General features: G+C 43.4%; 1 protein-coding gene across 2 annotated transcripts; it reads right to left on the bottom strand.

Annotated features, from left to right (window-relative positions):
• Window positions 1-224: 224 nt before the first annotated feature.
• Window positions 225-25257, bottom strand: LOC111957413 (angiopoietin-related protein 2). Of its 2 annotated transcripts, XM_023978227.2 has the most exons (6): window positions 24686-25257; window positions 20096-20196; window positions 13916-14868; window positions 7644-7837; window positions 6164-6434; window positions 225-5984 (listed from the first exon to the last, which is right to left on the bottom strand). In XM_023978227.2, exons 3-6 carry the CDS (start codon window positions 14829-14831, stop codon window positions 5785-5787), a joined length of 1581 nt encoding a protein of 526 aa, XP_023833995.1. In that variant the 5' UTR covers window positions 14832-14868; window positions 20096-20196; window positions 24686-25257; the 3' UTR covers window positions 225-5784. The 2 variants fall into 2 exon arrangements, with proteins under 2 accessions (XP_023833995.1, XP_023833994.1); XM_023978226.2 differs by lacking the exon at window positions 20096-20196.
• Window positions 25258-25986: the final 729 nt, after the last annotated feature.

Below are 25986 nucleotides of genomic sequence, written 5' to 3'. Positions count from 1 at the left end.
CATGGAGCCATGCCCTGTCTGGCTCGGCCTCTCAGACATTCTCTCTCTCTCTCTCTCTCTCTCTCTCTCTCTCTCTCTCTCTCTCTCTCTCTGTCTATCAATCTATCTATCTCTCTCTGTGTGTGTGTGTGGCCTGTAATACTAGATCCAAGACACATGGACATATACAAGATCATACAACAGAATGTCTGTACATAAAGCAAGAACTCCCAAAGAAAAGCAAAGAAGCTGCACATTGTTTATTGCAACTGTATAGTGATACATGTTAGCTTTGTTACATTATATTACAAATATATTTTATGTACAGACAAAATGTGTTGAGTCATTTTACACCAACAATACAGTATACATTGTTCCTTGGTTGCAAGCAAAATTGAGTTTTCATGTCAGAAAGCAATATTGAAATATGACAGCTGCATGTAACCTTTATATTTGATGAAACATCACTCTACCATCTAGACTTATGATCAAGTCAGTTGTCATTGTATAGTCGTGGCCAAAAGTTTTGAGAATGACACAAATATAAATTTTTGCAAAGTTTGCTGCTTCAGTGTCTTTAGATATTTTTGTCAGATGTTACTATGGAATACTGAAGTATAATTACAACCATTTCATAAGTGTCAAAGGCTTTTATTGACAATTACATGAAGTTGATGCAAAGAGTCAATATTTACAATGTTGACCCCTCTTTTTCAAGACCTCTGCAATCCGCCCTGGCATGCTGTCAATTAACTTCTGGGCCACATCCTGAATGATGGCAGCCTATTCTTGCATAACCAATGCTTGGAGTTTGTCAGAATTTGTGGGTTTTTGTTTGTCCACCCGCCTCTTGAGGATTGACCACAAGTTCTCAATGGGATTAAGGTCTGGGGAGTTTCCTGGCCATGGACCCAAAATATCAATGTTTTGTTCCCCGAGCCACTTAGTTATCACTTTGCCTTATGGAAAGGTGCTCCACATGCTGGAAAAGGCATTGTTCATCACCAAACTGTTCCTGGATGGTTGGGAGAAGTGTCTCTCGGGGGATGTGTGGTACCATTCTTTATTCATGGCTGTGTTCTTAGGCAAAATTGTGAGTGAGCTCACTCCCTTGGCTGAGAAGCAACCCCACACATGAATGATCTCAGGATGCTTTACTGTTGGCATGACACAGGACTGATGGTAGCGCTCACCTTGTCTTCTCCGGACAAGCTTTTTTCCCGATGCCCCAAACAACCGTAAAGGGGATTCATCAGAGAAAATGACTTTACCCCAGTCCTCAGCAGTCCAATCCCTGTACCTTTTGCAGAATATCCGTCTGTCCCTTATGTTTTTCCTGGAGAGAAGTGGCTTCTTTGCTGCCCTTGACACCAGGCCATCCTCCAAAAGTCTTCGCCTCACTGTGCGTGCAGATGCACTCACACCTGCCTGCTGCCATTCCTGAGCAAGCTCTGTACTGGTGGTGCTCCGATCCCGCAGCTGAATCAACTTTAGGATACGGTCCTGGCGCTTGCTGGACTTTCTTGGGCGCCCTGAAGCCTTATTCACAACAATTGAACCGCTCTCCTTGAAGTTCTTGATCATCCGATAAATGGTTGATTTAGGTGCAATCTTACTGGCAGCAATGTCCTTGCCTGTGAAGTCCTTTTTGTGCAAAGCAATGATGACGGCACATGTTTCCTTGCAGGTAACCATGTTTGACAGAGGAAGAACAATGATTCCAAGCACCACCCTCCTTTTGAAGCTTCCAGTCTGTTATTCGAACTCAATCAGCATGACAGAGTGATCTCCAGCCTTGTCCTCACACCTGTGTYAACGAGAGAATCACTGACATAATGTCAGCTGGTCCTTTTGTGGCAGGGCTGAAATGCAGATTAAATGTTTTTGGGGGATTCAATTCAYTTGCATGGCAAAGAGGGACTTTGCAATTAATTGCAATTCATCTGATCACTCTTCATAACATTCTGGAGTATATGCAAATTGCCATCATACAAACTGAGGCAGCAGACTTTGTGAAAATGTATATTTGTATCATTCTCAAAACTTTTGGCCACGACTGTACTTCGGTTTTACTGGACCCTGTACCTTGGACTACTGTGCCACACAAGCATTATGCATAGTTGAATGATATACATCATTGTTTACTGTGAGTTTGTAAGACAGATATCAGGTGATGATTGTTGACAGTACCAGACTATTGTATCTGTGCCTCCTTTAACATCCGTGGTAGACATTAGATTGTATATCTTAACAAAGATGATGGCTAATGGTGAATGAATTGCAGGTATACACAACAAGAGTACCTGTACCAAGAAATGTGATTATTGTTTCCTATAAATTACTCACTTGAAGCGCTTGCTTTAAACAAAATAAGGCTAGTCACTGGATATAATGTCCTGTGTCATCTTCATTCTAATAAAAATATTTATTGCATTATAATACATACGGACTTCAATATAAGATTGCAATCCCAAGCTCCTTAGTGTAAGTACTGTGAACTGACGTACTCTCTCCTAATTTTCTTTTTATCTTTGTTTTATCCCAAATGAATCACACCGTTCCACCAGTTCTAAGGCAGCAGTACACCTTAACAGCCACATTTGAATAGAATTTGAAGGGAAAGAAGCAAGCATACAGCTGTGCTAGTGCATATGTTTGTCTTTGGAGCAACATTTGTTTTTATTATGGATCCCCATTAGCAGCAGCTACTCTTCCTGGGGTCCAGCAAAATTAAGGCAGTTATATACAATTAAAAACACAACATTACATTTCACAACACATTAAATGTGTGTCCCCAGGCCACTACTCTACTACCACATATCTACAACACATAATCCATGTGTACGTGTGTGTATAGTGCGTACGTTATCATTTGTGTGTGTGTGTGTGTGCCTCTTCACAGTCCCTGCTGTTCCATAAGGTGTGTTTTTATCTGGGGTTTTAACTGCTTGCATGAGTTACTTGATGTGGAATAGAGTTCTATGTAGTAATGTGTGCCTCCTATAGTCTGTTCTAGACTTGGGGACTGTGAAGAGACCTCTGGTGGCATGTCTTGTGGGGTATGCATGGGTGTCGGTGCATTCAAYATGTAAATACGTCTCACAAATACAAGCAGTGATAAAGTCAATCTCCTATATTTTGAGCCAGGAGAGATTGACATATTAATGTTAGCTCYCCATGTACATTTAAGAGCCAGCCGTGCTGTCCTGTTCTGGGCCTGTTCTGTCCAGTCGCGTGGCACCTSACCACACGACTGGACAGTCGTCCAGGTCCGACAAAASTAGGGCCTGTARGACCTGCCTTGTCAATAGCGCTAACAAGGCAGAACAGCACTTTATTATGGACAGACTTCRCCCCATCTTAGCTACTGTTGCATCAATATGTTTTGACCATGATAGTTTACAATCCAGGACCATTCCAAGCAGTTTAGTCTCCTCAACTTGCTTAATGGGCACATTATTCATTACAAGATTTAGATGATTCTTAGGGTATAGTGAATGATTTGTCCCAAATACAATGCTTTTAGTTTTTGAAATATTCAGGACTAACTTATTTCTTGCCACCCATTCTGAAACTGACTGCAGCTCTTTAAGTGTTACAGTTATTTTACTTGTTGAAGTGTATAGTGTTGAATCATCAGCATACATTGAAACACAGGCTTTACTCAGAGCCAGTGGCAGGTCATTAGTAAAGATTGAAAAAAGTAAGGGGCCTAGATAGCTGCCCTGGGGAATGCCTGACTATACCTGGATTATGTTGGAGAAGTTTCCATTAAAGAACACCCTCTGTGTTCTGTTAGACAGGTAACTCTTGATCCACAATATACCAGGGGATGTAAAGCCATAACACATACACTACCGTTCAAAAGCTTGGGGTCACTTAGAAATGTCCTTGTTTTTGAAAGAAAAGCAAATTTTTGGTCCATTAAAATAACATCAAATTATTGATCAGAAATACAGTGTAGACATTGTTAATGTTGTAAATTACTATTGTAGCTGGAAACGGCAGATTTTTTTATGGAATATCTACATCGGCATACAGAGGCCTATTATCAGCAACCATCACTCCTGTGTTCCAATGACACGTTGTGTTAGCTAATCCAAGTTTATCATTTTAAAAGTCTAATGGATCATTAGAAAACCCTTTTGCAATTATGTTAGCACAGCTGAAAACTGTTGTGATGATTAAAGCAATAAAAATGGCCTTCTTTAGACTAGTTGAGTATCTGGAGCATCAGCATTTGTGGGTTTGAGTACAGGCTCAAAATGGCCAGAAACAAAGAACTTTCTTCTGAAAGACATCAGTCTATTGTTGTTCTGAGAAATTAAGGCTATTTCATGCAAGACATTTCCAAGAAACTGAAGATCTCGTACAAYGCTGTGTACTAYTYCCTTCACAGAACAGTGCAAACTGGCCCTAACCAGAATAGAAAGAGGAGTGGGAGGCCCCGGTGCACAACTGAGCAAGAAGACAAGTACATTAGAGGGTCTAGTTTGAGAAACAGACAAGTCCTCAACTGGCAGCTTCATTAAATAGTACCCTCAAAATACCAGTCTCAACGTCAACAGTGAAGAGGCGACTCCGGGATGCTGGCCTTCTAGGCAGAGTTGCAAAGAAAAAGCCATATCGCAGACTGGCCAATAAAAATAAAATAATTAGATGGGCAAAAGAACAGACACTGGACAGAGGAAGATTGGAAAAAAGTGTTATGGACAGACAAATCTAAGTGTTCGGATCACAAGGAAGAACATTCGTGAGATGCAGAAAAAATGAATAGATGCTGGAGGAGTGCTTGATGCCATCTGTCAAGCATGGTGGAGGCAATGTGATGGTCTGGGGGTGCTTTGGTGGTAAATTGGGAGATTTGTACAGAGTAAAAGGGACCTTGAAGAGGGAAGGCTATCACTCCATTTTGCAAYGCCATACCCTGTGGACGGCGCTTAATTGGAGCCAATTTCCTCCTACAACAGGACAATGACCTAAAGCACAGCTCCAAACTATGCAAGAACTATTTAGGGAAGAAGAGGTCAGCTGGTATTCTRTCTATAATGGAGTGGCCAGCACTGTCAACAGATCTCAACCCTATTGCGCTGTTGTGGGAGCAGCTTGACCATATGGTRTGTAAAAAGTGCCCATCAAGCCAATCCAAYTTGTGAGAGGTGCTTCAGGAAGCATTGGGTGAAATCTCTTCAGATTACCTCAACAAATTGACAACTAGAATGCCAAAGGTCTGTAAGGCTGTAACTGCTGCAAATTGAGGATTCTTTGACACAATTATTATTTAAATTAAAAATCATTATTAATAACCTTGTCAACGTCTTGACTATATTTGCTATTCATTTTGCAACTCATTTCATGTATGTTTTCATGGAAAACAAGGACATTTCTAAGTGACCCCAAACTTTTGAACGGTAGTGTACGTTTTTCCAGCAGCAGATTATGATCGATAATGTCAAAAGCTGCACTGAAGTCTAACAAAACAGTTCCCACAATCTTTTTATTATCAATTTCTCTCAGCCAATCATCAATTATTTGTGTAAGTGCCATACATTTTGAATGCTTTTCCCTATAAGCTGTTGTTTACTGTGAAAATGCATTGTATCTGGTCAAACACTTTTTTTGTTTGTTTACTAAGGGACTTTGAAGCAGCATGATGCTTCTCCTTTATTGCTTTTCCAAGGCTTAGATATTGCACTTTCTATGTCATCGTCCTCTTGATCTGGTTGTGTGAGGTTCCATTGTATCAGAGTTCAAGAGCTGTTTGAATTTAAGTTCGTGGAAAGGAAATAGTTTTGCCATGGATACTTAATGAAAGGTGTTTGGGTTCGGTCTTATCATCATAGATACTTTCTTCAGGGAGTAGGCCCCTCCTCTGAATTCAGCCCAGTAGACTCCATCTTGGTAGCGACTGCGGTAGTGTCCACCTCTGTACCATACTCCATTGAGGTTAGAATGGGCACATGCATTGTACCACCAGCCTCCCTTCTGGTAGTGGGCACAGTTACCTGGGTTGAAGCAAATATTAGTTAGACATCATTGTTGAATCTCAATCAAAATCTATTGTCGGCCTATGCACTAGGTTAAATGTCAGTTAATTTGGCAAATTGTCAGAACACTGAAGCTTTTATCTCACATTTCTGTTGTTATAGTGATAGTGCATGCAACTGTATGATCTTGACATTACCTGTATACACATCATGGTCTCTGTCCAACGTAGTGAACTGTTTGCCRTTGTGCCAGGTGAGGGAGTCTCCGGCATTGCCATGGTAGCGGCCCACCCTGAGTTTGTAGAAGTCTGCCTCAGGTTCCAGCCTGAAGCTGGCGTACTCTGCAAACACCTTCCTACCAGACCAGTCCTCCAGAGTCACCAGCAGCTTGTAGTTCCCCTGGTTGGTCAGCCAGTAGATGTTCTCCAGGCCCAGCCAATACTCTCCATCTATGTTTCCAAAGCCTTGCTATGAGGGGAAAAGATACAWACAACACAGTCAACATGATGGGCTTTACACAAGTCCCGTCAGCTGTAAGCAGTTGATCTGGAGGTCTGGGGGATAATTCAGAGGCTCTACTCTTTTTAAAATAGGTTTTATTTGTATTTAACTACAGAGGCTCTACTCTACTCAATGCCCTGGAAGTACTGAGAGGAACAGTCCCTCTAGAACGCCCTGACAATTAAGCTCCATGTGAATCTGTCTTAGAGTGTTGTTTATTGTCAGAAAAAGTAACAGCAAATGGCCATGAACCAACTACACCATAGCCAGCCCGGTATTAAGTGGTTAGTTCTTCACTATCTTTCATTTATCAAAMACGTATTGATGGCCTGTGTAGAAGAGTGGGAGATCTGTGAGCTTGTTACAAGATGTGTRCTGGTCTGGACTGTTCTGCCTCAGCTCTGCGCCAACCTAAGTCCTAGGATGTAATATGGCTTACATTACATTGTAGATGCTTTGTTTCATGGGATGATCTGGCTATTGTACACATTTAATTCCCATGTGTTTTAAGGTGTATTGTAAGGTCTTGGATAGTTCKCTGGCAAAGATTTAAACAAGACCCTTGCAAATTGTCTGCCCTCTGATGTTCACCCTTCAATTGCTTCACCCTTTTCTAGTGCTTTAGATCCTTTTACTGGCTCAGGAAAAACACTGGCAATAGTCATCCCTTAGTATTTCATGCTGTCCTCATAAATGCCTGTGTAAAGTTGTGTAAATGCCTGAATTCATCAATGTCTTTTTCCTCATAATAAACCATTGCCATGACGTAAATCTAAATAATTTTTATGGACCATGAATTATTTTACAGTGGGCTGTTTTTTTATTGTGGCATTTATTTCCAGTATGGCAGCCTCTCGTCTACACGTTTCTCATTAAGTCTGTATGCGTCCTATGTGGACTAATTTCACAAAGACCCAACTCATGTTGGAGTCATAGGCCAGTGGTGTGACTGACAGGTGCAGAACCCTGTAGGTAGCAGAGCAGGCAGTGCAGGGGACCATTCTCCTCAAACCTCAATAATTACATTTCATTATTAGTACAGATCTGTATAACGTCAGACACACCAGACATGTCACCTGTTTCACTCAGCCACGACATACAGAGACACAAGTCTACATTGAACCTGCCTCCCTCTTTACTAAATTAGTTTGCCGTAGTGTGGAGTTGTTTACCTACCTTGTAAGTCTCCCAGTTCCTGAAGAAGTTGACTGATCCATCCAGCCTCCTCTGGATGACAGTCCAGCCACCAGGGTCGTGTCTCTGGTCACACCACACCTGCATCAGTCTGTTGGCGTTCTCTGGCTTCACTAGGTACATGCCACTAGCCGTGTGGCCATCCTCCAGGGCCTGCAGGCAGTCCTTCCATGGCCCTGTATGGGACAGGACAGGAGACAGAAACCATGGTGGAGTCAATGGAGGTTGCCAAATTATAGATTTTTCTAYAATATGAGTCACTCGCTTCTTTAGTCTTCATATATTCATAATGAATACAACTGTATTATTGTGTGACTATCACAGTATTAGAGACAGAGGCTATGTAGCCTAATTGACCACAGCATGATCTACTGTTACAGATGCAGGATCTTCATTTGATCAGCCTGTTGCAGGACTGGAAAAACGTTCAGTGTATTTGAGCTTTAAAAGGGCTTCTAAAGTTTGTAATTTCCACTTTGAAATGTCAGAGTTGATTTCCACGAAAAATGTATCAATATCTACAAAAATGTCCATTAATTATAATCCACATAATAATTAACATTTCCATTTGTTGAAGGATTATTTTCCTGCTCTAGCAAAGTGGCTCAAATTAATATCCTACATCTGTAATGCTGCTACTACCATCTTTCAGTAGGAAAAGCTCTCAGCTTAAGGCCAGCGTTGACTTTGGCTGCTGCTCTCACAAGCGAAATGGCTGCAGGCAGTGCAGCCAAGAGCAACATTGGCATATGGCTAAAGGGAGACCTGATTGCTGAATGATGCAACAGTAGCAGATGGATCAGCAGGGACTCTAAAGATCCCTTGGTGATGAATGACATCAAGGGCATTGGGCTTTAAGAAAATTCTCTTTCATTGAAATAGAGTTAAAAAATCTAATATTTGATGTCTTCCTAAACCCATTTAGGATGCAGCAACTATCATAGTAAACCTCTGAGCAAAATGGAACAAACTATAGACAGTACTCGCTGTAGGTGCCTCTCCTTGATTTCATCCATTAGTATGCATGTTTCCCATGTTGTTATTGTCAGTGGGTGTTTTTGACCTACCCCGGTGGAGGTAAAACCATATCCTGTACTATACTGACCCAGAGAGCTGTTATGCAGATCGGAGACATTCCATCAGGTTATATATGAAAACTATAGGGTTTTAATCTAATCTCAGATATCAGCCATGTCTCTGCTGAGACAGTGGTCTCCTTCATCAAAATGCTTGTGCGTTTACGTGGGTGGTGTGGCCTTGAAATGAAGCCTCTCACCAGGACACAGCATGGCACTACATGCCACTCACAACCACACAATGTGACATACAGCTGTCTAAATGCAAGCGCCATTTCCCACTCAGAGAAGTACACATATCTTCTGGTAGGGGTTGGAGGGTGAGGGGGGGAGTGATTAAATAAAGGTGTTTGGGTAAAGGATGTTGAGTGTAAGTAGGGGGAATYCTTCTTTACCCTTCTTCCTCCCCTTCATCTACACTGATTGAAGTGGATTTAACAAGTGACATCAATAAGGGATCATAGCTTTCACCTGGATTCACCTGGTCAGTCTGTCATGGAAAAAGCAGGTGTTCTTAATGTTTTGTATACTCAGTGTATAACAGACCCAAATGCGAAGATGGATGCCCTGACAGAAAACAAAGACTGAGCAGGATGTGTTTTATATTGCTCTGCAGTATATGATTTAACGAGGAATGAAGTTTATGTTAAATTCTGCTTGTGTTTGGTTTATTCGTTTGTCTTGGTGTTCTGGTTCATATCTGTAAAAACAGGAATTGGCGTATTGCCTGTTAGCCATTACTCTCCCCCTCAAAAGATCTTTAGTCCGCATACATGGAAACAGTCTTCTATAGGGCTTCTGACTCCACTTTTTTAATTGGATGTGAAAGTATTAACCTATTCAAGAGTTTACACTGATGTGATTCGCCAAATGACCCTGTTTAGAACACGATGGACATTTGTACAGAAACAGGAGGAAGAGAGGTATCCACACAGAGGCAGAAGTGGCTGGTCTGCATCCAGCCAGGGTAGGGAGAGAGCAATATGAGGAAAAGGCAGTATGTGAGAGAGGGGTGATGGAGAGAGAGGAAGACCAGACAGGGAGATGTCAGGCTTTCATAAAGTGACCACAGTGACAGCCTGGCTGTATCAGAATATAAAGGAGGAAAACATGGAGCTAATTCCAAGCAGGACTGTCAACCACAAGGTTTCGCAGAGTGTCGCACAGTGTCACACAGAGACATATGAACAAAGGTTCACATTGTAAACTGATAGGCTAAACGGCTATAGTCACTTCTATAAAATAGGTTTTGCTAAAATGGCATGTGAGAAGTAATCCATTAGCCAGCCACCTCCTCTCCAGAAAGATGTATGTTGTTCAGACATAAGCCAGAGCACTGCACTACTGATAAACCCTGCCACTGTGGCAGAACATTTGATTGATACAAGCCTGGGGGGCTGGAATAAATTACAACACACATTTCCTCTGTCTTTTCAACCTCCCCCTTCCTTCCTTCCTTCCTTCCTTCCTTCCTCTTTCTCTCTCTCTCTCTCTCTCTCTCTCTCTCTCTCTCTCTCTCTCTCTCTCTCTCTCTCTCTCTCTCTCTCTCCCCCACACCTCTCTCTCTCTCTCTCCCTCCACCACACCTCTCTCTCTCCCTCTTTTTCTGCATTGTACAGAACTCTCTTTTTGTGTGGTGAGTTTGTATAAACTTTGGGGTGTGAGTTGCAGTTGGCCCTGACAGGAAATTGCTTGCCTCCCTTCAAATAAAATAAGAGTTTAATTGTCACATGCTTCCTAAACAGCAGGTATAGATTAACAGTGAAATGCTTACTTACAGGGCCTTCCCAACAATGCAGAATAAAAATAAAATAAGATTTCAGCCACACCCATTGCTAACAGGTGTAGAAATTGAGCACACAGCCATGCAATCTCCATTGGTTAACATAGGCAGTAGAATGGCTTTACTGAAGCGCTCGGTGACTTTCAACGTGACACCGTTATTGCTGTCTCTTATACACATCTAGATGTGTATAAGAGACAGATTCTGTGCTTTCAACTTTGTGGCAACAGTTTGGGGAAGGCCCTTTCCTGTTTCAGCATGACAATGCCCCCATGCACAAAGCGATGTCCATACAGAAATGTTGGTTGAGATCGGTGTGGAAAGAACTGACGTCAACCCCATCGTACACCTTTGTGATGAATTGGAATGCCGAGCTCGAGCCAGGCCTAAATGCCCAACATCAGTGTCCGACCTCACTAATGCTCGTGGCTGAATATAGAAGCAAGTCCCTGCAGCAATGTTCCAACATCTAGTGGAAAGCCTAACCAGAGGAGTGGAGGCCGTTATAGCAGCAAAGAGGGGACCAATTCCATATTAATGCCCATGATTCTGGAATGAGATGTTCGATGAGCAGGTGTTCACATACTTATGTAGTGTATGTACATAATGTAGCCATGTAGTGTATGTACATTTAGGCAGGGGTAAAGCTGTCTCTTATACACATCTAGATGTGTATAAGAGACAGAGTCTAAGATCACCATGTGCAATGCCAAGCGTTGGCTGGAGTGGTGTAAATCTCGCCACTTTTGGACTCTGGAGCAGTGGAAATGCTGTTTTTCATGGTTCTGGCTAGGCACCTTAGTTCCAGTAAAGTGAAATCTTAACGCTACAGCATACAATGACATTCTAGATGATTCTGTGCTTTCAACTTTGTGGCAACAGTTTGGGGAAGGCCCTTTCCTGTTTCAGCATGACAATGCCCCCATGCACAAAGCGATGTCCATACAGAAATGTTGGTTGAGATCGGTGTGGAAGAACTTGACTGGCCTGCACAGAGCCCTGACCTTAACCCCATCGTACACCTTTGTGATGAATTGGAATGCCGAGCTCGAGCCAGGCCTAAATGCCCAACATCAGTGTCCGACCTCACTAATGCTCGTGGCTGAATGGAAGCAAGTCCCTGCAGCAATGTTCCAACATCTAGTGGAAAGCCTAACCAGAGGAGTGGAGGCCGTTATAGCAGCAAAGAGGGGACCAATTCCATATTAATGCCCATGATTCTGGAATGAGATGTTCGAYGAGCAGGTGTTCACATACTTATGTAGTGTATGTACATAATGTAGCCATGTAGTGTATGTACATTTAGGCAGGGGTAAAGTGACTAGGCAACAGGATAGATAATAAAGAGGTAGCAGCAGCGTATGGGATGAGTGTGGAAGTGTAGAAGTATGTGTGTGGGCCAAATGTGTGCCTGTGTGTACGTGTTATGTGTGAGTGAGTGAGTGAGTGAGTATGTGTTGAAGTGTCAGTGTAAGTATGTGTGAGTCTGTGTATAGTCCAGTGTGTGAGCATAGAGTCAAAAATAGTTAGTGCAAAAAGGGTCAAGGCAGATTGTCCGGGTAGCTATTTTGTGAACTATTTAGCAGAGTACAGAGCACAGTGTCTACACATCAGTCAGGAAAGCACACTGTGACACAGTGTCGAGGGAAAGAGCTTACCATGGTCAAATACTGTATAGCGTAAGCCAATGTGACCTACTACATTCAAATGACATGGTATCTAGTGGAAGTATCTGTTAACAAGAAAATACTAATCAAATCACTTTGAGATGATTGAGAGCTCTCCCTAGAGTCCCATACATCCTCTGGCCAATTCCTGCTGCTAGCTTGTGGTGGGGTTTCCCCTCATAACTGAAACACTATTCTTACCATGGTCAGGGTTAGATTGACCATGAAATGCAGTGTAAGCTGGCTTTGCCCCCTCGGCAGTGGGCTTGTAGCCCATGGTGAGTTGAGACCACACAGAGCCTGTCTCTAGACTTCCTCTCATCTGGTGTCTGTTTCTGCTGAGACACATGTCTGTCTGTGGCTCAGCCCTCCCATCCAACAGCAATAGTCACTGGCACAGGCATACGAACTAACACCTCACTGTTAACAGTTAAATACGAGCAGGATAATAAATACAGCAAGGTTTGTGAAAGGGATGAGACTTGAGGAGAAATCACAAGAACATGATATACTGTAGTTATTAGACATGCTTTGTTAGAAGACCACTCTGATTATTGTACTTCTATTATCAGCTTAAGACCATAGTTAACTCGCCACACAGACAGTTAACGAGCGTGACAGTCAGTCTCATCCACATCTCTGTTGTATTCAGTCAACTACACAGTTCACCAAGTTGCCAAGTAATCATCCAGTAACTTAAGCTTCTAAATGTACCAAATCAATGAGGATGGTTTCAGACAGCTCCACTTTCAGTGGCCTCAATACCAGAGGGCTCCAGTCCAACCATCCATGAGCATACAAAATATGTGTTTTAAGATGCTTTGTGGATTGTCATCAGCTGACTGTAGTATCAAGCCCATTAGATGATATGCRTCGCAATGGCTTTTAAACAACATCAGCTCTGTTCTCCCCTAGAGGCCTTTTCTCAGGGAATGTTTGAGACTTATTATTCCCATAGACAATAGTGAGAAGAATGGATAAAGAATAGATAGCTGCTGTTGTCTGGTGATTAATGATTTAGAAAGACCAAACTAGTCTCACACACAACCCTCTGTTTCAGACTGTCTGACATTAGTCTGGTGAGGGTTCATAGAACATGCCAGCTTCTCTTTTTCCGCTTGATTCCTCATATACAGTGAGCTCCAAAAGTAATTCACTTATATGTGTATTAAGTAGTAAAAAGTKAAGTATTTGGTCCCGTTTTCCTAGCACGCAATGACTACATCAAGCTTGTGACTCTCCAAATGTGTTGGATGCCTTTGCTGTTAGTTTTGGTTGTGTTTCAGATAATTTTGTGCCCAATAGAAATGAATGGTAAATAATGTATTGGCATTTTGGAGTCACTTTTATTGTAGATAAGAATATAATATATTTCTAAACACTTATACATTCATCTGGATGCTACTATGATTACGGATAATCCTGAATGAATCGTGAATAATGATGAGTGAGAAAGTTACAGACGAACAAATATCAATATTTGTGCGTCTCACTCATCATTATTCATGATTCATTCAGGATTGTCCGTAATCATAGTAGCATCCAGATGAATGTAGAAGTGTTTAGAAATATATTATATTCTTATTTACAATTCAAGTGACTGAATGGTAAAGCGCTGYGCCCGAGCTCACTGTAAATGTAACTTCAGACCAGATCTGTATCAAGGAATATTCATTTCAATAGGTGACTATAAGCATGCAGGCTGCTCAATGAAACAGAGCGACTCACCAGAGGGTTTGTTGGTGGTAGAAGGGCTGCCTGTGCCACTGGGCATGGTAGGAAGGACAGGCAGCACAGACTTCTGGTCACTCTGAATCTCGTTGGTTATCTGGTTGGTGAGGCGTGGGTCGGTGGGAGGTTGGTAGGGCTTGTTGATGGGTGGTGATGGTGCRGGTGGGGGTGGGGGYTGWGGCCTKGGCTGGGGKACRGGRACWGGGCGAGGGKGGCTGACSGGCCGACCCTGGCACTGCTCCTCCAGCAGGGCGATGAGGACCGACTGGTTATTGGCCAGAGAGGCCAGGTGCTGGTACTTGTGCTCCAGGTCCTTGTAGCGGTTAGTGAGCTGCTGCATCTCCGAGGTCTGGTTGAGGATGCGGTTCTCCATCTGGGACAGCTCCAGGGCGTTGTCCCTCTTCCTGATGATCTCGTGTAGCAGCTGCATGTAGAGCTGGGTCACCCTGGAGTTCATGTTCCTGCTCTCCTTCCTCAGCAGCTTGACCTCGTTGACGATGCCTCCGTCCACCTCCACTAGCTGCTGCAGCGTCTCGATCTGCCTCTTCTGCTTCTGCAGCTCCCCGTTCAGCAGCTCCAGCTCCTGCTTGTTGACGCGGTTCTCCAGCACTGCGTCCGGCTCCTTGCGGTTCACACAGATGGCCCCTGTCACCTTCTGCTGGGGAACGATAAAGGTGTATGAACACCTGTCAGGTTGCTGGGAGTCGGCGAGGGCCCGTCTGCTCCTCCGCCCAGAATACAGGAACTCTCTCTCCAGGCCATCCTCACTGCTCTCAAACTCCTGGGACGGGGCTCTGCCCTGGCTCCTGGCCTGGGGGTTGCTCTCCTGGCGGTTCCCCTGGCCCTGGGGCTGCTGGGCTCCAGACACCAGACCATACACCAGGAACAGCAGCACCACTGCAGGGAGCTCCATCAGTCTGGGAAGGGCTCTCACTCACACACACCTTAGGCTTAGGAGGCAGAGGGATATGAGAGACAGGGAGGTCATTGCTGTGGTATAAAATACTGAATTATTACACAAATACTGTGAYACACCAACCAGGTCAGCTATCTTGTTCAAATTATCTCTAATTGTGTTATAAATCAATGTGTTATAAAGCCTAAACGGTTTCCTTTGTATTATTTCAACTAATTCTCATATTCACATCTTGGGTTTAGTGTGTCTCCAGTGAAAGGGTTTTGTTTGGTCAGGTATTGTCACCCTGGTAATGRTGTTTTCCATGGGTCTTGTCTGAACAGGCTGAGAGAAACGACATGCTGATTCCAACAAGATCTGGCATCACCTATTCTATGCTTGTGATATCATTGAGTGGGTTTCACTAAACCTCCCACTATTATCAAACAGTGGAAATCTCAACTGCGAGCCAGGTTCGATTTCATTAAGGGGCCAAGCTGGTGTGCCATAATAAGGCACCAGGCTGATGGTTTAGGCTGTTTGTGAGAGCATGGCTGGCTCTGGCTGTCTTAGATTGGGTATGATGAAACCTTTTTCCTGGCCTGCCTGTTCAGTCCACCAAGGCCCCTTTTGGAGACCCATAGGGCTGGAGTCTACTCTTACATGGACAGGACATCAATGGGAGGCTTCACAGCACCACTGATTGGTACCAGAGGCAGCCTGTCCCTTAGGATGGCTTCTTCCTAGTCTCCATTACACGAGAGGGCCAGGCAGACACACAGCTCAGGGAGCAGACATGCTCTGTCCTGGGACCCCCTATTCATTCCAGATCCCAGCCCAGAATCCATGGCAGACTGGGGGTTGTTAGGGCTAAAGAAATATAGRCCACCATAAAAGGAGGCCTTTCCCATTAAGGATGCTGTGACTTTGTATTATATAAGGTATATATAAAGTACTCAATTCTCATACTTGAGTAAAAGTAAAGATACCTTAATAGAAAATGACTCAAGTAAAAGTGAAAGTCACCCAGTAAAATATTACTTGAGTAAAAGTCTAAAAGTATTTGATTTTAAATATACTTACTGTAAGTATAAAAGTAAATGTAGTTACTAAAATATACTTAAGTATCAAAAGTAAAAGTATGAATTATTTAAAATTCCTTATATTAAGCAAACCAGACAGCACAATTATTATTTAATATTGTTAAATGTGCAAACACAGGGAAAAGAACTCTGGACCACCTATACTGTATCACAATTCCAGTGGGTCAGARGTTTACATATACTAAGTTGACTGTGCCTTTAAACAGCTTGGAAAATTCCAGAAAATGATGTCATGGCTTTAGAAGCTTCTGATAGGCTAATTGACATCATTTCAGTCAATTTCAGTCAATTTGCTTGACATCATGGGAAAATCAAAAGAAAACAGCCAAAACCTCAGATTTTTTTTTTGTTGACCTCCACAAGTCTGGTTCCAAACGCCTGAAGGTACCACATTCATCTGTACAAACAATAGTACGCAAGTATAAACACCATGGGACCACGCGGCCGTCATCCCGCTTAGGAAGAAGATGCGTTCTRTCTCCTAGAGATGAACGTACTGTCACGGCCATCGTAGGGAGGAGACCAAGGCGCAGCGTGTTATGCGTACATTCTCTTTATTATAAGAATGAACACTGAACAAAACTAACAAAACAACAAAACGAACCGTGAAGCTATACAAAGAGTGTTGAACAGGCAACTACACATAGACAAGAACCCACAAAACCAAAAGGGAAAATGGCAACCTAAATATGATCCCCAATCAGAGACATCGATAAACAGCTGCCTCTGATTGGGAACCAATTCAGGCCACCATAGACCTACATATACCTAGACATACCAAAACCCATAGATATACAAAAAAAACTAGACAATAGAAAAACAAGCATACCCACCCTCGTCACACCCTGACCTAACCTAAATAATAAAGAAAACATAGATAACTAAGGTCAGGGCGTGAAAGTACCACCCGCCCCCCCCCAAAGGTGCGGACTCTCGACCGCAAATCTGAACTTATAGGGGAGGGTCCGGATGGGCATCTACCCTCGGTGGCGGCTCTGGTTCTGGATGCCGCCCCCAATCTTTACACTGATCCCTCCGCCTTTGTAGATCCGGACCGCGGATCATCGCCGGAGGCTCTGGACTGCGGATCATAACTAAGGTCAGGGCGTGACACGTACTTTGGTGCAAAAATCCCAGAACAACAGCAAAGGACCTTGTGAAGATGCTGGATGAAACAGGTACAAAAGTATCTATATCCACATTAAAACGAGTCCTATATCAACATAACCTGAAAGGCCGCTCAGCAAGCCAGACTACGGTTTGCAACTGCACATGGGGACAAAGATCGTACTTTTTGGAGAAATGTCCTCTAGTCTGATGAAACAAAAATAGAACTGTTTGGCCATAATGACCATCGTTATGTTTGGAGGAAAAGTGGGAGGCTTGCAAGCCGAAGAACACCATCCCAACCGTGAAGCATGGGAGTGGCAGCATCATGTTGTGGGGGTGCTTTGCTGCAGGAGGGACTGGTGCACTTCACAAAATAGATGGCATCATGAGGAGAAGAATTATGTGGATATACTGAAGCAACATCTCAAGACATCAGTCAGGAAGTTGAAGCTTGGTCGCAAATGGGTCTTCCAAATGGACAATGACCCCAACCATACTTCCAAAGTTGTGGCAAAATGGCTTAAGGACAACAAAGTCAAGGTATTGGAGTGGCCATCACAAAGTCCTGACCTCAATCCTATAGAAAATTTGTAGGCAGTACTGAAAAAGCGTGTGCGAGCAAGGAGGCCTTCAAACCTGACTCACTTACACCAGCTCTGTCAGGAGGAATCGGCCAAAATTCACCCAACTTATTGTGCTTGTGGAAGGCTACCCGAAACGTTTGACCCAAGTTAAACAATTTAAAGGCAAAGCTACCAAATACTAATTGTGTGTATGTAAACTTCTGACCCACTGGGAATGTGATGAAAGAATTAAAAGCTGAAATAATATATATATCATTCATTCTCTCTACTATTGTTCTGACATTTCACCTTCTTAAAATAAAGTGGTGATCCTAACTGACCTAAGACAGGGAAGTTTTACCAGGATTAAATGTAAAGAATTGTGAAAACTGAGTTTAAATGTATTTGGCTAAGGTGTATGTAAACTTCCGTCTTCAACTGTAGTTAGTAGGGCTGGGCGATATGACGATAGAAAAACGTCTATCGTTTTATATTATTTATTTTGTTGTGTCGCAAATCACACTCTTTACGGCAATATTTTTTGTCAATTGGACGAAGCTTTGCATTCTTCCACATGTGCCGTATCGGGATATGAAATTTTGGCCATATCGCCCAGCCCTAGTAGGTAGGGGTAAAGTGACTATGCATAGATAATAAACAGCGTGTAGCAGCAGTGGGGGGTCAATATAAATAGTCCGGGTGGCCATTTGATTAATTGTTCATCAGTCTTATGGCTTGGGGGTAGCTGTTAAGGAGCCTTTTGGACCTAGACTTAGCGCTATGGTACCGCTTGCCGTGCGGTAGCAGAGAGAACAATCTATGACTTGGGTGACTGGAGTCTTTGACACTTTTTGGGGCCTTCCTCTGACACGCCTAGTATATAGGTCCTGGATGGCAGGAAGCTTGGCCCCAGTGATGTACAGGGCCGTACGCACTACCCTCTGTAGTGCCTTACGGTCGGATGCCGAGCAGTTGCCAAACCAGGTGGTGATGCAAACGGTCAGGATGCTCTCGATGGTGCAGCTGTATAACWTTTTGAGGATCTGGGGACCCATGTCAAATCTTTTCAGTCTCCTGAGGGGGAAAAGGAGTTGTCGTGCTCTCTTCACGACTCTCTTGTTGTGTTTGGACCATGATAGTTTGTTGGTGATGTGGACACCAAGGAACTTGAAGCTCTCRACCTGCTCCACTACAGCCCGTCGATGGGGTTATGTTCGGCCCTTCGTTTCCTGTAGTCCATGATCATCTCCTTTTTCTTGCTCATGTTGAGGGAGAGGTTGTTGTCCTGGCACCACACTGCCAGGTCTCTGACCTCCTCACTATAGGCAGTCTCATCGTTGTTGGTGATCAGGCCTACCACTGTTGTGTCGTCAGCAAACTTAGTGATGGTGTTGAAGTCGGGCTTGGCCACTCAGTTGTGGGTGAACAGGGAGTACAGGAGGGGACTAAGCACGCACCCCTGAGGGGCCCCCAATGTTGAGAATCAGTGTGGCAGAGTTTTTTCTCTCTGGTTGCACATGTGACATGCTGGTAGAAATGAGGTAAAACTGATTTAAGTTTGCCTGCATTAATGTCCCCGGCCACTAGGAGCGCCGCTTCGGGATGAGCATTTTTATGTTTTCTTATGGCCTCATMCAGCTCGTTGAGTGCGTTCTTAGTGCCAGCATCGGTTTGTGGTAGTAAATAGACGGCTACGAATAATACAGATGAAAACACTCTTGGTAGATACTATGGTCTACAGTTTATCATGAGGTACTCTACCTCAGGCGAGCAATACCTCGAGACCTCCTAATATTAGACCTCTCGCACCAGCTGTTACTGTCAAATAGATACACACCCCCACCCTTCGTCTTTCCAGATGTAGCTGTTCTGTCCTGCCGATGCACGGATAACCCAGCCAACTGAATATTATCCGTGTCGTCGTTCAGCCACGACTCGATGAAACATAAGATATTACAGTTTTAAAAATGTTGTATTTTATTAGGATCCCCATTAGCTCTTGCAAAAGYAGCAGCAGCTACTCTGGGGTCCACACAAAACATGAAACATAATACAGAATAACATAATACAGGACATTATTAGACAAGAACAGCACAGAACTACATACATTTAAAAAAAAGGCACACATAGCTTACATATCAATGCATACACACAAACTATCTAGGTCAAATAGGGGAGAGGCGTTGTGTCGCGAGGTGTTGCTTTATCTGTTTTTTGAAACCAGGTTTGCTGTTTATTTGAGCAATATGAGATGGAAGGAAGTTCCATGCAATCAGGGCTCTATATAATACTGTACGTTTTCTTGAATTTGTTCTGAATTTGGGGATTATGAAAAGACCCCTGGTGGCATGTCTCGTGGGATAAGTGTGTGTGTGTCAGAGCTGTGTGTAAGTTGCCTATGCAAAATGTTCCGTTGGTAGGATAGTGTCGAGCGGATTTCATCCAGTTTATTTTCCAGTGATTGCACGTTGGCCAATAGAACGGATGGTAGAGGCGGGTTACCCACTCGCCAACGAATCCTCACAAGGCAACCCGATCTCCGCCCCCTGTATTTCCGTCTTTTCTTCACATGAATGACAGGGATTTGGGACTGGTCTCGGAGAAGCACTGGATTGGATTAAGAAAAAATCTACATTCAGTTCGAGGTGAGTAATCGCTGTTCTTATGTCCAGAAGCTCTTTTCGGTCATAAGAGACAGTAGCAGCAACATTATGTACAAAATAAGTTACAAACAATGCAGAAAAAACACACAAATAGCACAGTTGGTTAGGAGCCCGTACAACGGCAGCCATCCCCTCYGGCGCCATTATCTCACTTGATGTCAGGTGAGTGTGTTTAGCTAGCTGTCCTGACTCTGGCTCTCTTGGGTGACTGCCACTGTTAAGAGGAGTGGCTTCACACTGCGTATGGAAAGTTTGACACAGAGCAGCTGATGCTATTCCTGCGCCTGTTTTAAGATATTGATCAGATTGCATCAGGCCTGAACCGTTTACCAAGAGACAGGTAATACGGCTCATTCACAAGATAAAGCACACATCCTTGTCTATACAGTATATTATTTCCTATATGTATTTAGAATATTGGAATTTCAATCTAAACTTAACCTGGAAAGAATGTTGAACTCTTAGCTAAACCTTCTCTGGACAATTACATTGCTCTGTTAAACAGTGTAGAGGGAATGTTGTCTAATTACAATCTTACCTGATACAGTTTATCTCTGGACAGAGGTTGCATTTAAGTAGTGTGATTAGTGCACAAGAACTAACTTTTAAGATGCAACGCTTAGATTTTCACAGGAGTTCATGAAAAAGAGACACTTTGACTGTTTGTTCCAGATTTCAAAGAGCCTTTTTATTAGAAAAATAGCCGGGCAGCAGTTGAAGGGGCTGTGGTGCTATTGGAAGCGGAGGGGATGCCACTGAGTGCAAAGGAGAATGTGACCGCAGTGTAAGGATAACAAGGGCCTGCACCCCTTGGGTTCCTTAATTGAAAGCTGCTGCAGATTGGATTACAGAGGAGCCCTGTGCAACACCTCCCCAGAGTCAGGACAAGCCTTTCTGATCTCATACCTCTAGAGTGGGAGGCTTGGTGCAGGGCAGGCGCATGGCTGCTGGCCTGATTCTGTTGACTCTATTTAGTTTAGAGTAACTACATTACCTGCTCAGTAGTTACTGCTAGAGGTCTGACCCAAAGGAGAATCACGTGCAAGATGTCCAGACAGCCTTCAGAATCAGAGGGGAGAACACTTTTGTTTTTGCCTTGCTATTCTGGGCATGGGGCCAGCCCATTAGGTTGAATAGACGGAGAGCAACTGTCCAAGATCAAGACCGGTGGAGATCTCTGGCTGGTATGAAGAAAATTWGTGTCGAAGATACTGTATGAAAGCGATAAAGACATGGAGTGGGAGAGACAAACATATACTAACTTACTTWAAACTGTTTGAGCTGTACATGTTCTAACACATTTCAAGCTCTATATCGTCGCTGTCCGATTTGGCAATTTKTCATTTGTTACATTTATTGAAAGCAGTAACTCTCCTCAATATACTCTAAACATTTCATGACTCTAGGACAAAGAACATTTATTCAAAATAGCTTCTGAAGTTTCATAATTGTATGTTCTTAATAGAATTTTTGGTTTTGGAGGTTTTCATCAGACATCAACGATATATGTTGTYCTCATGAATATAAGAGTCTATTTTTTCCTACCAGTAAAAGTTCAAAAGAAGCCATGGTTAGGTTTTGTTTTACTGTGAAACACTCCTCCGATACAGTATGTGGKTCTCTTTCATGGAGTTCATCACTAATCAAGCCATATGACATCATCACAGCAAGTGCTGATTGACAAAGAGAAGGTTGGATTTAGCTACATTATCTAAACACAGGCTATAAGTCCTTATTAAGAACATCTGCTGAGCTCTTTGTGGGATGTAAAACAGAAAATAAAATGAATTCCTCAGGGGGAAACAGAGGACAACAACASTTGATAATGACCAATCAGGTCTAATAAAACAGTCACGGTCTCCACTCTGTTAATGGCCTGGGACTACTGTGATACTGCTGTGGCTTCCCTCTCTGAAACATGAGCTGTCTGTTTGAGGGAAGTTATGCGCCAGCCACTTCATGACTGCAGAGGAGCCCCATAATACCATGCGGTTAGCCAGGAGTCTCCCAGCCACCTCAAAGCTGGAGGAAAATGTCTGAGCTTGTGTGTGTGTGTATTCAGATAACACCACATGCCAGACTCAGGCTCCCAGGAACCAGAGAGATTCCCATCTGCCCAAGAAAATCACCCTGTTATTAACCCCTGAGGCAACATGCTCTCTCCTCCTTCATTCCTATACACAGACAGCGTACTGACTGCCCTTATTATTGTTGTGACATCATTTCTGTTTAAATGAGCAGCCATTGACTGCTTGGCCACTAGCAATGTGTATGATTTACTGATGTTGAGTAGCTTCATATACTGTCGGGCACAGAGGACACCACAGAGGACACCACAGAGGACACTGAACATCTCTGTGTCAACACTCACTGGATAGGTGTTGAAGAGGACAGTGATACTGTAGACAAATAACTACAGTAGCTTTATGGATGATAGTGCCCTTGAGGTAAACAGTGTTCTTAAGTAGGGCTGTCTTGCTCGTTAGCATGTCTGTCAAATTGACAGGTCGGTAGTGACTTTTTCTAATAGTGTGACAGGTAGTGCTTTGTGTGGTTCAGTGTGGCTGTGAGCAGCAGCATGCTCCAGGGTTTTTGTTCATGCTCAGCACATAGTAATTAGTAGGTGAGCAAAGCGGACCGGCGGGCCCGGCTGATGTCCCTCTCCCCAGCCCCTCTCATTTCAGAGTGAGCGTGGCATTCCTCACATTCTTAGCCACCTCATTAGAGTGAGCTGCCACAGACACTACAGACAGACACACTGGTATTCGCAGAGAAAGAAAGAGACCCCTCCTCTCTGCCCCAACTCTTCTGTACCTATACGTCAGCTCTGCCTCCTGCCCTACCACACCACAGCAAGTCATACAAACATCAGAACTCTGTTATCTCAACTACCACCCCCACTAATACAAGTGCACTTCAATCTTCACAGTTTATTACTAGTCACAACATATAAATTCAACACCTCCCAAACTACAGCACTGCAGSACTGTGCAAAATGAGGCACCCGAACATGCTCAAATTAGGAACAATTATAGTGAGCCATAACAGTGCTGGTTGTATGACATGCAATATGTTTTGGATCAGAATCAAGTTAACTTTGCACATGGTAATCTGGGTTATTACTTTATCTAAGGTGACCACATTATTTCCTCATGCATGTAATCCTGGTTAGCCCATAACATAACACTGTAGACATAATTCAACTTAGCCCCAGACTCAGCCTAAACTATCTGCWCGGTCTGATTGTGTTGAGTCTGAAGCTGATGGAAAGCCGCCATTGTTATGGCTTTCCACAGCACAGAATAGTTCTGATGATCATTTACCACATTTAGTAGGGTTGCTTTATTTGACTCTTTCTGGCTTGTGTGTTGTTGTGTGGTGTGGTTTGTTGTTTTGGCTGTCACATTTCCTCTGATGGTGTCAGGCAGGGGGTTTCAGGAACCGTTTCAAAACATTTATAAATGCACCCTCAAAGCCATCTTATCCAAGCACAGCCCTGACAGCAGAGACAAAGCAGAGATTCAACAGAACAGCTCTCCTCTTCCCTGTCCACTTCAGCATGGGGGAACATCCTGACGCAGGGGAAGGCTGTACCCAGTACTCTATGGATCATTTTAATAAAATATATCTATCTATATCCATTAATGTACAAATGACAGCAAACTCATTTAGACTAAAATTAAACTGTGGAAAATTCTTGGGTTGGAATTTGGAATTTTGTGAAGTGAAATATTTTATTTTTATGAATAATCAAACATCTCAAACAAACAACTTCTGCTGGTGTGAACCATATCACAAAAAGAGGGCATAGTTTTTTGTGGCTCTGCTTACAATCATGAATGAATAGATGTTCCTATTAAAAAGCCCAGGCTCCTGCTATTGGCACTATTCACTAGCAGCCTATCTTTGTTGTTCGAGTACACCTTTGGAATCCTCTGTGATGATAMACGGCGTGTTTATCAGTAGTTAACAAGCCCTTGCYCTGGAAAGCCCACGACTTTAGTCTCTCTGCTTTGTGTTGACCCCTATCTTCTGAGTCTATATCAGATCCAGCTGCTTCGTTAATCCAGACAGGGGAATTAACCCTGGACAACAGACCTCTCCTTGTAGCTCCATATAGATAGCACCCAGGTGCTAAGCTTCAAACTGGTCAGCAGGAATCTCTGGCTAACTCAACACAGAGTGGCCAAAGCCTGTCTGACACTGTGCAGCTCAGTGGTCAATTTCAAACAAAGTTACTAAATTATCAACTGATAATCAACAGGTTAGACAAGTGAGCGAATTCAATCAGTGAAAAGTTCATCTTGAGGCTCTACTTAGGCGCAACACTAGCAACACTTACAGAAGTATGAGCAAGCCATGCTAGATTACTGCATGTACACATTCAATACAGAGAAAGACACAGTGAAAGTCAAAGGCCACTGAATCCTTACCAGATAATTGTCAACTCTAGCTTGTTATCCCTGGCAACACTGATTGAAGTGTCCCCTTGAAGAAAGTCATCACCGGTCTGTGTGAAAGCTGTTTGGGGCTGTCCTCTCTCTCGATCACTTGTTTTTTGTCACCTGCATCCGTCCTTTCACTTAAAAGTGGACTGCGGTTTGAAGCCTGTTATTAAAACACCTTCATTCTAGAACCAGGAGCTGCACTTGTCGGGAAGATGTCCTTTGTACTGAAGGCATTGAGCAAATATGAAAAAATCCACTTGAAATTACTGAATAGAGTAAATCCACATTTGTTTTTAGATGTAATGTGGAGATTCCTCACAGGCAGTGAGAACGCAGGAGACAGTGAGAGGTCAGTGTGCTTTCTGTAGCCCGGTAGGAGAAGAATGTCACTTTCTGAGTGCTGAGTCCATCACTTCTGCCTCACAGCTCTAAGACACAGTATTTTTCTGCTGCCCTCCTTACCTCCCCTTTCCTTTCTCTCCCTCTCTCTCTCCTCAGTGCATTTACATGATGAAAAATGCTCTGGCACAACGTTTCAGTAAGCTGACAAATTGAGCACAAGCCCTCCCCTGTCTCCTCCCCTTGGCACAAAGACATCCACAAGTATGAGATACAAGCTCTGACTACACATACACCACACACCTCTCTCTCAATCACGCACGCACACACACACACGCTCGCACACACACAGACACACAGTTTCCCAGCACTCTCTCACCCTCTGTTGGTTGTAACAGCAGGGAGTGGTGATGTCACAGCAATCAGAGCCTAATTGGGCTCTGATGTATGTGAGCCAGCGCTGTAGGAGGAAGGAAGCTGGTTAAAGACATATGAAGAAAAGCACCCGAGCATTGGTTTGAGATAATAGTGGTTGAGCTTTTGATTGGACGAGTGAAAGTAGATCCTAGACCAGAGCTAAGGAGCAAGCTTTCTCTGTTGTAAAGCAGGCTGCTCTGAAGAGGGCTCCAGATTGGGCTGAAGGGGTGATGAGGATGATTGAAACTGTTTCTTTATTTCTTCAGTTCCTCGTCTTTCTCTACCCAGGGTTACTTTTCTTGTTGTTTGCATTATTGTGTTTGTGTGTTTGGTTTGTTGATGTTGTTTGAAGGAGATGACTGGACTTGGTTGTGACTGGGAACATCTTGCTCAATATGAACAGAGTCATAGTGTGTTCATGATATGTCAGTGTGTAGACAAGCTTGCCAACGCTCTGAGAAAAGCAGTCATGCAGAGAATTGGCATTGACAGTCTTCACCTGGCTGTAGTCAAATGGGTTTTGTTGTTCT

This window comes from Salvelinus sp. IW2-2015, linkage group LG33 (assembly GCF_002910315.2).
Source record: "Salvelinus sp. IW2-2015 linkage group LG33, ASM291031v2, whole genome shotgun sequence".
NCBI classification, from domain to species: Eukaryota; Metazoa; Chordata; class Actinopteri; order Salmoniformes; family Salmonidae; genus Salvelinus; species Salvelinus sp. IW2-2015.
The sequence above is the reverse complement of the archived record's forward strand: the minus strand, read 5'-3'. Positions and strand labels throughout refer to the sequence as shown.